Below are 15046 nucleotides of genomic sequence, written 5' to 3' on the forward strand. Positions count from 1 at the left end.
GGTAGCTATTATCCTTGTGAGTTTTTTGGATGCTCCGAGACGATAACGAGCTAAGCGAATAAATCAAAACCTGACATTTTTATCGTTGATTGGGGGAAGAGCCAGTGAAAGTCAAGGTTTCACCCCCCCCCCCCCCCCCCCCCCCCCCCACTGAAGTCATCGAGTCTGAAAAACACCGCCGAAGTCGTAAACCAGAAATCATACACCTCCAACTACAAAAACCGGATAAATTACCCCCTTGACTATGTCAACCTGGTTTCTCAAGTGGTTTTGCTTACGTGGCGCGTAAGTGTTCGGTAAATCATGGCCAGATGGCGACAAGAAATTGTTGCAGGCGTCAATTTTGTTGTTCGTCCCTGGGGTTCTCAAATGCTTGGAGAAGCCATGGGCTCTCAAGAGCGCTAGCATTAATAGCCTAGGCAGCTCATCTGAACCAGCTCGAAGGACAGCAGACGTAGAAGGCACGGTCAATTCGCTTGAAGATTTCGTGCAAGAAGCAAAGGCTTTTGTCCGCAACATTGATAATCCTCAAGGAAAAAGGGAAGGCGAGATAAATCCATGGTAACGATCAAACTCATTCTCAATGCGGCGACCAAAAGGCACACAACGTGGTGCAAGGCCTGTCCTCTAAGCTATTCGTGGACCTTGCATCTCCATATCCTGATCGGCTCATTATTCTAAAATCTTTCTGGGTAGAGAAATCCCTCCGCACGAAACAAAAGATGGCCTCCTATCTGATTCATGAAGAACAAGAAAGGTCTAGTAGTCCCACGGTGGTTGACTTCAATGATAGCTGGAAAAGATTTTGTTTTCTATGCGTACGGAATTGCTGTGTGGTGCTACCATCGACTGGGCAGCCATCGGCCTCTTCCACAATAGCCACAGAGAAGATTATAGTGACGCTGATGTGAAGATTACGTATGCATTGTTCTGTTGTACTGCTGTGCTGGAGGTGTATATATTCAATTGCTGAAAACATGCAACTTGTTAATTCCACCAGAATCTCGACGCAGCTTCTAGATGGCATGGTGTCACAATACAGTCTCATGGGATTCTTCGTCTGCAACAAGAGGCACGCCAAGAAGATGCGCATTGTGAGTTTATTTGGGTGCAAGGACTATCTTGACCAGCATTGGTGCATGAAGTCGTGCTCCTCGTCTCACAGAATCGTTGGGTTGGTTCTTCAATATCTGCAAAGAGGCTGGATGGATTACATGACGGACGCTGCTAGTTACAGGATGTTCAACGATCACAAGGGGCAGTGGGCTCTTGAGCGGAACAGATGCAGCCACCACCTTAACCTTAGCCGGAGCCTAGACCGGCCATTCGATGAGAGCGTTCTCCTGTGGCACATCGCCACGGATTTCTGCTTCTACTCTGGCGAGTTTCCACGGCACAGATGTGCTTTTTCTAAGGACAAATCGATATGGTCGACATTACTGGAGGCGGCTACTGCTCTAAAGAAATCCCTTCCAAGTCCTCGGACTAGCTCTCAGTGTGGAGAATTCACTTGCTGCAAAGCCGTCCAGTGCAGACAGATGTCCAACTATATGATGTACCTATTGTTCGTCAATCCGGAGATGCTATTGCCTGGCTCCAGGCGGAATCTCTTCACAACAGCCTACAACGAACTCAAGGGCATCCTCGATGACGACGGCAATCTAAATCTACCTGTGGAGGAGACAGCACTTGCCCAAAGAATAGACCATCAGCGATCTCAAAAAAGGAAGAAGAAGAAGAATAGACCATCAGCTACAACAGCCAGCAGAAGGTTCCCAAAGGGAAGGTTTCGTCCACGACGCTTGGTCTCTTGCTCAAGGGTTGTTGGCTCTGGGTGATGAGGACAAGATGTGGGAGGTGATCGAAGGCGTCTGGATGGAGATGCTTTGCTTCTCCGCCGGAAGGTGCAGAGGATACCTCCGCGCCAAAGCTTTGGGCACCTGCGGGCTGCGGCGGGCTGCTCACCTATGTTTGGCTCCTGATGTCGTACATGGGGATGGAGACCTTGGCGGAGAGGCTGCAGAGGACGGAGTTTCCAATCGACGGAGCAAACACCGGCGCCGCTCCATCGACTTCCGGTTCCGGGCTCCCCAATGGCGCCGCTGCTTCGAGCGCTGAGGTCCGCACCGACGCCACTCCACTGACTTCTCAAGTCCGCACCGGCGCCGGATCGTCTGCTTCCGAGGTCCGCACTGCCGCCGCCGCAGCTCCGTCGTCTTCGGAGATCCGCATGGCCACCGAAGACGACATGGTTTGACAGGTGATGCAACTCCAATTGATTTCACGTGGAAGATTTGTGTGTCGTTTTAAATACCATGGAAATTTCATGTTTTTGTTTTGCTTCTTTCCCAGTGATCTTGCTTCTCGTCAGAATAAAGCCCATGTAATGCTGCTTGCTCACTGTTACTATTAAATGCTTTCGATCTATGCAATGTACTATCTGAATGGTTGATCGACTGATGACCAATTTGCAGCATTGTTTCTCTTTCATTTTACAAAGAGTATATGTGCTGTAGCTTAACACGCAACGTCCTGGAGCCACCAGGTTGGAGATCCTTTGCATGCAGAGGATCATCAGACTCCATGGTCTACCGATACCTGCAGAATAAAGCCCATGTAATGTTGCTGGATTTTCCTGGAGAAGATACCTGTAGGGTTTGCTTGGAAGATCACCAGTCTGAAAACTGCGTCGTAATTTATAAATAACCCCGTGCCTGTGCCTTCCTTATCCTTATGCAGTTCGATAACAGGATCCCGTATGCCTTACCCGTGGCAGACAGATATCTGAAACACACACAAGGTGGTTATCCACAAATGTTTATACATCTATATCGATTTACAACAAGAACATGGCTATCCACTTGTCCAGCAACATTGGCAACTAACACGGATAAGCAAACTATCAACGCCTTGGTGATACAATGGTAGCTCTTGCTCTATCTTGTGATGAAAAACATTTGTTCACATGTTCTACAAATTGACGTTAGCTGTTTGACTATTGCTGGTTCTGTTGTCTCTGCTGAGGGAAGTTGGGATTCTGCCCCTGGTTCTGGAGGCCCACCATGCCCTGTTGCATGTTCTGAGCACCTGCCTGCATATTCCCGTACACCCCTTGCTGCTGCTGCTGCTGCTGCTGCTGCTGCATTCCCATCATGTTGCTATTTGTGGCTCCCATACCAAACACTGCAGCAGAAAATAGTGCAGAGAATTGCTAAGAAAAAAAGTAGAAACTTGAGACGGTTATTTCATCAACAAAGCAAACTAGACAATCCAAAGTGTGTGTGCCACAATGACAATTCAAAATCAAGGGCACTTAAAGTAAAGCTTTAAAACTGATCATTTGGCAATGCTTCCAACACTATGGAGCCAAAGCAGCTAATTAGATCTGGACAAGATGCTTAAAAAAACTTAAAGAGGACAATTGTGCTCCGACTTTTCCTTGGCACTCTATTCTTGATGTTTTTGTAGTGACATCCTACCTTTGCCTTACAGTAAATTCCAATACATTTTATCCTTTTGAATTGTGATTTGTGATCAGATCAGGATCTGGATTCATCTGATTCAAAGGACTTGCCTCCACCATCAGTCGCGGACACGTGTTTTCTAACTTTAAGGCCAGTTTTCTACCAAATACACCAGCAATGCTACCAAAAACAGTTGATAGTGTATATGCTATGCCCCGAGTTCATGACTCATTAACATTTTTATCCACTTGACAATGATAACTTACAGAAGCTTAAGAGAGGAAGGAAATAGTACATACTTTGGTCGGTCAGCATCTGGGATGGATGACTCCTTTGTGGATGCCCACCAGCCATACCGTACTGATCAACAATCATCAATAAATACAAGTTACAGAGTATGTGTGAAGAATGGTAGAGGTTCCAGAAACAAGACAGCAAAAAAAGAGGCTGCGATCTTTATATAAAACTGCCTCTTCACTAATCACGAAATCATGTCCATGATGGACAAGATACAGTTAGTATAAGAGGACAGCATAAAATGGTAAGAGAAGCCAGTTGCCCAAATGAGCACTTAAACTACTGCCCTAGTTCATCAACTATCGAGGCGTGTGCTGCACTTGCTTGGGCTTTTGGCGTTTTTGATAATATGAATCATGCAACCTATGCAAATAATAGGCCTTATAATCAGACCCTACAACAAACTCTTATGTGCAATGCCATAAGAAGGTCCTCTTTCTTGAAGATTTACAAGGGTAAAGGCCTAAAGGGAAATACTGACTGTCATTGCCCAGTAATTGCAATGATCAAATAAACCATACATGCAGAAAATTATTTTCTTCAAATGGCTGCAGAATATTATTTCTGATGAAACCTGGATATAGTGAAATAAAATAAAGACACTGACCTGCATTTGTGGCATAAGCGACTGTGATTGCATTGTTCCAGGCATATTTGCCATCTAAAATGCAAAAACAAACCAGGCATGATTAGCCAACCATAGGACCATGTACAAAAATAATCTATAGACCGAACAAAGAATATTTTTTTACTAGTTCATTCATGAGCTTGTAAATGCATAGCTATAATAAAGTCCAAATATCCATTAAGGAAAACAAATGGGATTATTTTCCACACTAAATTAACAGGAGAGTATATCTAACCATTTGTGAGTTTGATGATGCTTGTGCAGCAGTGAACATTGCGCTATTTGCAGGTCCAGCAAACTGGCCCAAGTGACTTCGTAGCTGAGTTCCTTGGTTCAATTGACTCTGAGCCATGCCTGGTTGCATACGTCCAGGCTGCATCTGCCTGTTATGAAACTGTTGTGACAAGGCTTGGTTGTACTGCATTTGCTGTTGACCAGGGACCTACAAAGGTTTTTTTTTTCAGAAATTTAAGTTTCCAGGGGGGGGGGGAATTATTTCAGCAGAAAAGAAAGGCTATCAGTGATAGAATTGCCTGTAGTTTTTGTTGAGCCTGTCCCTGTAAATCTTGTAGCTGAGGAAGTGTGCTCTACAGGAAAGTGTGGATTCAGTAAGCAAATGAAATGGACCCGCATACAGAATGGATGTAATAGAGTCGAGAAGGAAAGCCCATACTAAATAAAATCTATAAAACTAAAGCACGTCCAAAGCTCCAAATGTAAATATGTATTTACCTGTGCTAGCATCCCAGCAGCTGATGGCCTCAACTGCTGTTGAGCGTGCAGTTGCTGCTGTTGAGATGCTTGTATCAGCTTCTGCCTCTGTTGCTGTGGTGTTAGATGCTGCTGGGGTGAAGGGGTATTCATCATATTGGTGCCTGACCTAGGAGAGTTCGCATATGGCATTGGAGGAGTAGACACATTCTCAAAATTAGGGGTTCCTGTGCCTCCAGGTGATGGCGCAGGTCTTCCAAGTAACTGTCCTCCAGATGCCTGCAAGTAGTATCAAGGTTTTAAATCACATTTTTCGTGGGTTCACGGAGAGGGAAAAAATGCTATCGAAGCTATCATGGGAGCTATCATTTATAGTGAAAAATATATAAAACAATAAAATTCACAATATAAGTACAAATGAAATGCTAATGTTTGCTGATAAGTCACACCCAACACTAATACAATGAATCATGTTCACAAGACCGTCACAAAATCCGATAGCGGCACAGTCTAAACTCGATTTAGAATGGATATAATCCTCTTCGAGTTCATTAGAAAGATCTTGAGATTCAGATATATTGCAACAACAAGAAATGTCCCCCTAGAAAAGCTCACTTTGAACAAGGCCCATCTACTTGGAGCTAAGATAGCATAACTGTTTCCCGCTACACACTATGCCATTTAGCAGCACTATTCCGCGCTATAGTGGCTGTAGCTAGCACAGCAGGCTGAAGTGCCTTAGCTTAGCGTTTAGCCAAATAAAACGTATAGCACTGCTATTGCGTGTTATTTAGAACCCTTTGTAGTATGAAGGAAACAAATTTGAAACTGAGACAGAGAGATCAAACAATTGTCTGAGTTTGGTTATTGCTGTTCCATATGAACTATAAAACTATCTTAACAATAGCATGGGGAGATGATTGATGTCACGTAAAACAGAATGAATCACACAATTCAATCTGCCTCTTTTTGAAGAGGTTTTTCAACTAAAAGGGCAATAAAATGAACCTCTTCTAATATCATAATGACAAATCAGTTATAATTATAGAACAGAAACCTGAACCGGATTTCCTTGGGTGTTGACACCACTAGGTGTGAATGTTGAGGAATTTTTGGGATAGCCACCTGCAAATACAAATAGCAATTAGATGCTGCTATTGAAGCTTTTCTGTGAAATACCAATGCAAGTGTCAATGAGTGAAGCATATGAGAAAATTTTATGGCACCTATCACCAATTAAATGGCAAAGAGTTATACATATGAGGAACTTTTACAGCACAGATCTCCAATGCAGATGGTTATGAATTTAGTAATTGAGGAAAAACACAAATCCTAGCACGATAGGAGTCCCTTAGATAGCATGTGAAAATGGGGCAACCCATATATGTTATACCTCAAAATAGGGAGAGGATCATTAAGACAATTTGGATACACAACAAAATCTACGTACCAGAATTATCACCAAAACTTTGTTGCCCATCCCCAAAAGAAAGTACTTCAACTAAATGGCTAGGAAGAGATTGTGGCTGCCTCTGGTCTCCAGGTACCCGTAATCCTGACAATCAAATAATATCAGCAGGCTAAGTACGGTAGTTGTAACACGAATCAAAGTAAAAAGAATATTTATTTTGGAAACCTAATTGTAATTTTTTATCAACACTGATAAACACATTATGTCTTTCACCTTCACCGTAATTTACTGCTGCTCTAAGTAGGTTTTCCTGCTCCTGTATCTTTGCAGCTTGTGCTTTGTCCAATGTAGGAACAAGATTTGTACCCTGACGGGTTCCTAGCCCATAGCTCTTACGGCAGTCAGCAATCACTTTCTCAGCAGTTTCACATGCACTCCCGATCATGTCTATTCTAACCTGAAAGGAATAATAATAAGTCCATTCTACTTACTAGATAGCCATAATTCAATCAGGTACTAGGACTAGTTTTCGTTCTTCATACTGAATTGGTCACCTTTATCTTTTCAATCTGGGTAGGAACCGGTAGATTTGTTATTCCAGACAATAATTGTTCTCTTTTTGTAGCTTCCTCAACTTCCATCTCAGGCAACAGTTTTGACGACAGCATTACAGGTAGTACTGCAATACTCATACAGATCAAATAAGAATTATGCTGCACCACGAGTAGGAAATAACTGTACAAACTGAGTATTGACAATATGCAAAATGGGAACACCAAATTGCAAGGCATCATGACCAGTTCAAGCAACCAGCAATTTCCATTAAATTCTTAGATTGACTTTTCATGCGAAATACAACTTGTGAGAAAAAACAAAGAAATGGCATAGCAAAATGTAACAATATTAGATCAAGTGGCCATACTTCTAGACCTCGTTCATCCTTACTTCAATAAAAAGAAAATTTTATAATTTCTTTTCCTTCAAATATATCAAAACATAGATGAATATTAATCTCATCAGGTGTTGGGCAATGCTGAGCCATGAACAGCCAAAAGACTACTTGGTATTTGTTCAAATAAGACAGCATTTGCTTGATGGATTGATTCCTTTGAACTCAACAGTTGGTTTCGTATTAGATAATTTCTTCCCAAAATTATGTACTTCCATTTATACTGCTCCCAAAAGGTTTCTGTTCAGGTCTTAATTGAACCAACTAAAATCCTATAGACAGAGCTAATGAACACTAGACTCTTAAGGTGTCTCTTGAAACTGCCAGCCCCGAACTGAAGAAGCCCCATTTAATAACTTCATCTGTAAACCCAGAGATTCAACTAGAACATAGCCCAACGGATGGAAAACTCTCCTATATTAGAGAAAACTGCATACTAATTATGATTTCTAACAAAAATCATCCCATTATGAGCTAACTAAAGTTGACACAGAGATTAGCACAGATATGCATATCCATAAAGGGGGAAATTAACGGATATCTCAGAACAGCATACTTGGAGCATTCTCGGCATTGACATTCCGGGGATACACGACAAACACCTTGGACACATTCTTAATGTCCTCCACGATGTTGAAGAGCTCCATGCTCACCATCGAGAACTGACCGAGCACGTCCTGCCTGCAATTCACCATACCCGAGGAAGCCACACCATACCATTCAGCAATCGCGAAGTTACACCACGCCAGCGGAGATATCCTAACTAAACCCTAGAATCCCTGCGGCCATCAATCTGAAGCCGAGGCGAAGGGGGCAGAGCCGCTGAGTTACCACTTGGGGGACGCGGCGGGATTTGTGCGGGCGATGACGTCGAAGTCCTCGAGGATGCGGGAGATGGCCTTGTAGAGCCCCACCGCGCGCGCGCGCATCCCCTCCAGGTTCAGCTGCTGCTGGACCCCCGCGCTGAGCCGCTCCACCCGGGGAGCTGCCTGCTGCTCCCCTGCGGCCGCGCCCGGGGGCGGAGCGCCAGGGCCGGATGCTGCCCCTAGCGCCGCCGCCGCCGCGTCCATCGCCGGAGCACTTGCTTGGGAGGAGCGGTGGTGTGCGGCGGAGTGGAAGGGGGAGGCGCGTCCTCGAATCGGAAGGTGTCGGGATCTTCGGGGATCGATGCCTGTGAAAGGGCGGCACCGCCAGTTTCCGTGTCTGGATTAGACTGACATGCGGGACCAGCCAAGTCAGGACCCTGCACTCCGTGGGGCTGCCCCTAAAATTGGAGTAGTTTAGAATCAAAATTCTTCAAACTGCTGATTTTAAAATTTGAGGTGAACTGAAATCCTAACAATCCTCCTATTCAAAAAATAAATCATAAAAAAATACTCCTAATAGGTAAATACTACTCCCTCCATCCCAAATTATAAGTCACTTTGACTTTTTTGATACATTCACTTTGCTATGTATATAGATATAACAATATGTCTAGATGCATAGCAAAGTGGATGTACCAAAAAAGTCAAAGCGACTTATAATTTGGGATGGAGGGAGTAACAAAATGTATTGCTACGTGGCTCTCTGTTTTTCTTGCGAGTGCTTATATACCTACCTCGCTTATTTAAGTGCGATAAAATAATTGTATATGACCTAGTCTCATTTTCAAAATGTAGTTATCCGTTTAATCTCGACTGGAGAAGTTATTGAGAAAAGCATGTGGAGGCAGGAAACGTTGGATGATTTTTCAAGCTCTTCTGATAGCACATGGATCAGATTCGCATTTGCCATTCAAGGAAAGAAATTCAACATCGAGACGTCATTGCACCATTTACACTCAGCATTGGTCAGTACGATCGAAAGGTTCAGTAGATATAAATTCAGATTGCAACGTCACAGCAGTGTGCTCACAAGTCACAATATGTAGTGCAAGCTAGCACCTAGCAGTAGCACTGCGACTTACTCTTGAGCCCGAAGTTATTGCAGCTCGTATCGGCAGTACCGCACGATCCGATGCGCATGCGCGGCTGCGCCCCATCACCGCACACCACGGCCGGCGTCACCGCGTCTCAAGCTCCGCCAAGTACACTTGCCGCCGCAAAGTTCGACGGCGTCCGAGTTCAAGTTCGAATTCGAACTGCGGCCGCACGAATCGCAACTAACTTCAACGGCTCCCACTCCACCGGCCGCCGCTGAACCGCCGCACCTACAAGAAAGCAGCTAAAGGCTCGTGGCAGAGCGCCTGCAAGTGCACCAAGAATCCGTTTGCCACCGGCCCATCGACGGCGATCCACCTCCCACCATGTCCCGCAAGAAGCCAACGGCCCCCGCGCCGGCCGTGGCCTCCACCGGCTGCTCCGCCCTCATGTCCTGCCTCTCCCGCCACCGCCGCGGCCCGCCGCAGCCGGTGCCGAGGGGAAGCGACTCGCTGCCGCGCAGCAGCGACGCGGACGGCGGCGGCAGAGCCGCCGATGCCGCGGAGAGGTACTGGAAGAGGCTGCAGCTCCTGGAGGAGGAGATCAGGAGGCTGAGCGTGTGGCTGGGCCAGGAGGAGATGCTCGCGCCGGCCACCGAGTGCGTCGTCAGGGGCAGCGCCAAGGCCACGGAGGAGGGCGCCAGCGCGGTCACCGAGTGCGTCAGGAACGGCGCCAGGGCCAGGGAGGAGAGCAACAGGGCGGCCACGGCCACGGTTACCGCCACCAACAGGTGCGTTGGCGCTGGCCAAGCGACCGTCGGCGTCGAGGAGATTGTGAGGCTGGAGGACGGCAGCTACTTGCGCGAGGTCAGGCGGGTCTGCCGGCCGTGGGAGCGGCTGGCCGTGCAGGTCTCGCGGCCCGTCGTTCCCGTGGACGCGGCGAGCGCGTCAGAGGTGAGTGAGCTCGATGCACCTGTGTGAATTGCGTGTGATCCATTGTTTCCCAGTTTTGGTCTGACGACTGCGTCGTCGTCGCCAGGTTCTTGACAAGATGGCTGCGATGAGGGCTGAGGACCTGTGCAAGTTCCTGAGCCAGATGATGCCGCTGAAGGACATCACAGGCCAGCACAACCCCGGCGAGCCCGTGCGCCGGACGGCGAGGCTGAGATCGGGGGACGACCTTTTGGAAGCTCTCGTCGTCAGGGCAATGGACAAGCTGGAATCTCTGGTCCTGGAAGGCCTGAAGATCCAGATGGCCTCACCGGCTACTGAACCCACCGCTGACCGGAGGCGGGACGAGGCGGCGGTCGGCAAGGATTGCATGGTCCATGTGGTCCTGATGCAAGCGAGGGATCCAAATGAGAGGTATGGCGCCATCGGCGACACCATGATTGGTCTGATCGAGGCGTCTCTGCAGAGGAAGGATGGCGCGGTGAAGCTGGAGATGCAGGCGTTGCACGTTGCCGGGATCAGCTGCTTCCTAAGCAAGAAGCCCAGCGATGGCAGATACATGATGTGGAGTGCTTCTCTGAGACAGCGCAAGGGGTCACACGACGGCGACGGCGGAGCTCATGACAATGGCTGCCGGTGCACTTGTGTTCGGAATCCCAATCGGGTGTTCGAACCATAGAGATTAGGGTGTTGCTTACCGAGCAATTTGCCTTTCTCAATAAAAGTGCATGTCAGTAACTCTAGTATTATTCTTTTTTCATATGGTTGTATTTTTATTTACAGAATTTTACGAGGAAGTATTAATGTTATCCTAAACGTTAACGTCGGTCACCTTTTGTTTAGCGTTGCCATTTAAACGGTGTTTAAACAGGATTAAACAACCTAAACGGTTTTGTACAATAACACTAAAATATACATATTTATGTATATAAAAGTCAAATATGCTAGAAAGTCTACGTATTTACAAATGTAAAATGTAAGTATTCTACTAAATAATCTTTTTTGAAGAAATCTATATCCCACAACACTTCATATACTTACGATGCTAATTAGTTTAGTGTTGATTGTGGTAGTTGTAATTCTCCTATTGACTAAATTATGAATTAAATGGTCATTTAGCTCATCTAACCACATTTAACTCGATTCTGTTTAGACGATTTTTAATGGTTTAAACGGGTTTGAAACGATCTAACCGTTTAATTCACTGTTTAGGTAGAGCAACTCCAATAATTTCTCAAAAAATTCTCCCCCAAAACGATGTATTGGGGGCTATGCTAAATTTTTTTCCCCGAAAAACATATCAATCTACAGCAGAACGCTAAAAACTATTCCCCAATAAATCAAAACATCCTCGTCTATCTTGCGGGACCCGCGTGTCAGCCTCCCTTTCCGATCTTCTTCTTCCTCTATTCTTTCATGTTTTCCCCGTCCGTGGATCCAATGCTGCCAAAGGACCTCCCGTTGGCCACCTGATACTCGTCACCTGATACTCGTCAGCCAAATTCCTCGGGCATATTGAGTTTCGTTTCAATCGCTCATACTGGAAGCTTCCTTGATCCGTTGTGAATCGATTTTACTACCCATCCTTATGTTTCCACCTGCCTGGCAAGGCTTGGAGCCGCGAACATGTCCTCCGGTATATCCCCAATGAGCCCGTTCATGGAGAAGTCCAGTGAGTGGAGCCACTTGAGGCCTCCAAACCCCACCAGAATACTCCTAGAGAGCTGGTTCACGAAGAGTTCGATCTGGTCCAGAGAACTCAAATTCCCAATACTTCTTGGAATCTCACTGAGGATGTTGTTCCTTGAGAGGTCCAAATTGACAAGATTCTTTAACTTTTTGATGGAAGCAGGGATGGTACCATTGAGGGAGCAGTTGGCAACGAACAGCATGTGGAGGTCAGCGAGGTCGCCAATCTTCTTCGGCAATGGCGATGGCGAGAACAGGTTGTAGGCGAGGCTGAACTCCTGGAGGCCGGTGAGGTTAGCCAAGAACGCTGGGAACTCGCCGGAGAGAAGGTTCTGGACCGGGTTCAACACGAGGAGTGACCGAAATCCGACACCCCACTCCGGCAGAATCTCACTGGAGAAGTTGTTCCAGGCGAGGTTGAGGTGGGCGAGCACCGGGAACGCGGTGAGGCAGGCTGGTAGCGGGCCCACGAACTCGTTCGCGGAGAGGTCGAGGTGCTCCAGGGAGCGCAAGGAGCAGAGCGTGCCCGGGAAGCCGTCGCCGAGGGAGAGTTTGGAGAGGTCGAGCCCGGCGACGGCCGCGACGGAGTTGTTGGCGCAGGAAATGCGCGGCCAGCGGCACGGCAAGCCGCGGAAGCCACGGTGGAGCGCTAGCCGCGGAAGACAGAGGGAGAGGCACGCACGAGCGGATTGGGGGAAGACTTGCGTCGCGAAAATATGCGGGAGGAAGCGTGTTTTTTTCGGGTCACCAATCTTTTGGGAAGTTTTAGGTGGACTGTTGGAGTTTTTTTTTCCTAAAAAAGGATATTGGGGTAAGATTAGCAGCCTCTTAGAGTTGCTCACGGGAGGCCTCTGTTTAGTGTTTAAATATTGTTTAAACGGACTAAACGGCCGTTTAGGCGAACAGACAAGTAATTTCCTTGGTAGCGATGACGTGTCGTGCGCGTAAGCAGGCTTGCGACGAGAAAGGAGTTCAAGACTAGTTCCACCCAGATCCGAATTCCCTTCGGTAGCTAAGCCGGAACCGCCTTGTAACCATGTAGGAGTACGCGAACAGGAGATCGATCCGCTAAACGAGTCCGATCGGTGGAGAGAAATCCTAAATCCCCGCGCCTATAATACTCGGCGTAACTCTCGTCAAGATTTGTTTCCATCGATCCTCCCAGCCGGACGAACTCCCGGCACGCAGCGCCGCCATGGCACGGAAGAGCAAGGAGGACGACTACTGTTGCGACGCCGATGACGACGACTACGAGGACTACAACAGCACAGACGAGGACAACGTCTGCCAAACCGACAGCGAGTACGGCGGCGTCGAAGATGACGGCGACGAAAAGCCCGAGGAGTGCGAAAAGGACTACGATTTCGTGACCGAGGACGACGTGCGCAGGTGCCAGGACGAGGTCACGGCGGAGATCTCCGACCGGCTGTCGGTCCCGCGGGGCTTCGCCGCCGCCTTCCTGCGGCACTGCCGGTGGGATGCCGAGCGGCTGGAGAACGAGTGGTTCGCCGACGAGCGGCGCGTCCGAGGCGCCGTCGGCCTGGCGGCGGCGGGGGGGCTCGACGGCGACGTCCCTACGGCGCTCAACTCCCTCCCGCTCACCTGCGCCATATGCTTCGACATCTACGCCCCCGGCGAGATGAGGTCGGCGGGGTGCTCGCACTACTACTGCCACGAGTGCTGGCGCGGCTACATCCGTGCGGCGGTGGGCAATGGCGCGCGGTGCCTGCTCCTGCGGTGCCCGGGCCCGGGCTGCACGGTGCCCGTCGTGCGGGAGCTCGTCGACGCGGCGGCCGCCGGCGAGGACCGGGCGCGGTACGCCATGTTCGTGGTCCGGTCGTTCGTGGAGGAGGGCACGAGCAAGTACGTCCGGTGGTGCCCCGGGCCCGGGTGCACCCTCGCCGTCCGGTCCGAGTCCGGCTCCCGGCTGTACGAGGTGACGTGCAAGTGCAAGCACGTCTTCTGCTTCCGGTGCGGCGAGGACGCGCACCGGCCGGCGTCGTGCGAGACGACGCGCGCGTGGGTGGACAAGTGCAGGTCCGACGGGGAGACCTCCAGCTGGGTGCTGGCCAACACGAAGCACTGCCCCGAGTGCCGGCGCGCGATCGAGAAGAACCAGGGGTGCAACCACATGACGTGCGGCGCCCCCTGCTACCACCAGTTCTGCTGGCTCTGCCTCGGCTCGTGGGCGGACCACTCCGGCAACTTCTTCCACTGCAACCGCTACGCAGCGGCCAAGTCGGAGTTCACCGAGGAGAAGACGCGGGAGCGGCAGGCCAGGGCGTCGCTGGAGAGGTTCCTGCACTACTACGAGCGCTTTACGGCGCACGGCGCGTCGATGAAGAAGGCGCAGGAGGACCTGGACAACCTGCGGGCCGACGGCGGCGGCCTGTACCAGCTCGGCGACGCCATCGGCGTGCCGCCGACGGAACTGGACTTCCTCCTGGAGGCGTACGCGCGGATCGTCGAGGCGCGGCGGGTGCTGCGGTGGACGTACGCGCACGTGTACCACCTGGACCCGGCGCGCGACAACGTCGAGTTCTACGAGTACCTCCAGGGCGAGGCCGAGAAGTCGCTGGAGCGGCTGCACCACTGCGCCGAGGAGGAGAGGGACCTTCTGAAGAAGGATCTATACTATTACGGTGCCGCCATCCCCGCTGGGTACGCCGCCGGGAAGTACATGGAGTTCAGGGAGAAGCTCTGCCACCTCAATCTTGTGACGCGAAACCACTTTAGCACACTCGTGGAGGGGTTTGAGTCTGGCATGGCCGAGGTCGTGTCGTGACTGCGTGGCGACATAATCGTGGGAGTTAAGTGTCGCGTTGTTACTTTGTTAATTTGTGCACGTTTTTCTTGTCGGTACAAAGCAAATCTCTCTTGCCCCGAAGTCAAATCGGCCTGTTGAAGCCGGGACCGTCAGTGGGCGAGCGTTCGCTGCAACTCGCTACCAACGAATGATAGTTGGAACCAGCTAGCGACGCGCGTGCATACATATCAGCTAGCAGCGAACGTGTTTTGGCTTCCGTATTATCCTATCTAGCTTCTT

At 49.1% G+C, this 15046-nt stretch overlaps 3 protein-coding genes and 1 pseudogene across 3 annotated transcripts; 3 read left to right on the forward strand and 1 right to left on the reverse strand.

The window, feature by feature from the left end:
- LOC111256403 overlaps positions 1-2446 on the forward strand; it is a 2863-nt pseudogene extending 417 nt beyond the window's left edge.
- Positions 2447-2765: 319 nt separating this feature from the next.
- On the reverse strand, positions 2766-8629 carry LOC101771559 (mediator of RNA polymerase II transcription subunit 8). The gene is made up of 12 exons (XM_004957577.3): positions 8292-8629; positions 8017-8141; positions 7066-7190; positions 6785-6968; positions 6551-6655; positions 6158-6225; positions 5122-5379; positions 4923-4976; positions 4625-4831; positions 4369-4422; positions 3764-3824; positions 2766-3183 (listed from the first exon to the last, which is right to left on the reverse strand). Exons 1-12 carry the CDS (start codon positions 8528-8530, stop codon positions 2996-2998), a joined length of 1668 nt encoding a protein of 555 aa, XP_004957634.1. The 5' UTR covers positions 8531-8629; the 3' UTR covers positions 2766-2995.
- Positions 8630-9682: 1053 nt separating this feature from the next.
- Positions 9683-11142, forward strand: LOC101771958. The gene is made up of 2 exons (XM_004957578.2): positions 9683-10314; positions 10400-11142. Exons 1-2 carry the CDS (start codon positions 9748-9750, stop codon positions 10988-10990), a joined length of 1158 nt encoding a protein of 385 aa, XP_004957635.1. The 5' UTR covers positions 9683-9747; the 3' UTR covers positions 10991-11142.
- A 2053-nt stretch (positions 11143-13195) lies between these two features.
- On the forward strand, positions 13196-14785 carry LOC101759422 (probable E3 ubiquitin-protein ligase ARI8). Its single transcript, XM_004959601.1, has one exon. It carries the CDS (start codon positions 13196-13198, stop codon positions 14783-14785), a length of 1590 nt encoding a protein of 529 aa, XP_004959658.1.
- The last annotated feature ends 261 nt before the right edge of the window (positions 14786-15046 follow it).

This window comes from Setaria italica, chromosome II, assembly GCF_000263155.2.
Source record: "Setaria italica strain Yugu1 chromosome II, Setaria_italica_v2.0, whole genome shotgun sequence".
NCBI lineage: Eukaryota > Viridiplantae > Streptophyta > Magnoliopsida > Poales > Poaceae > Setaria > Setaria italica.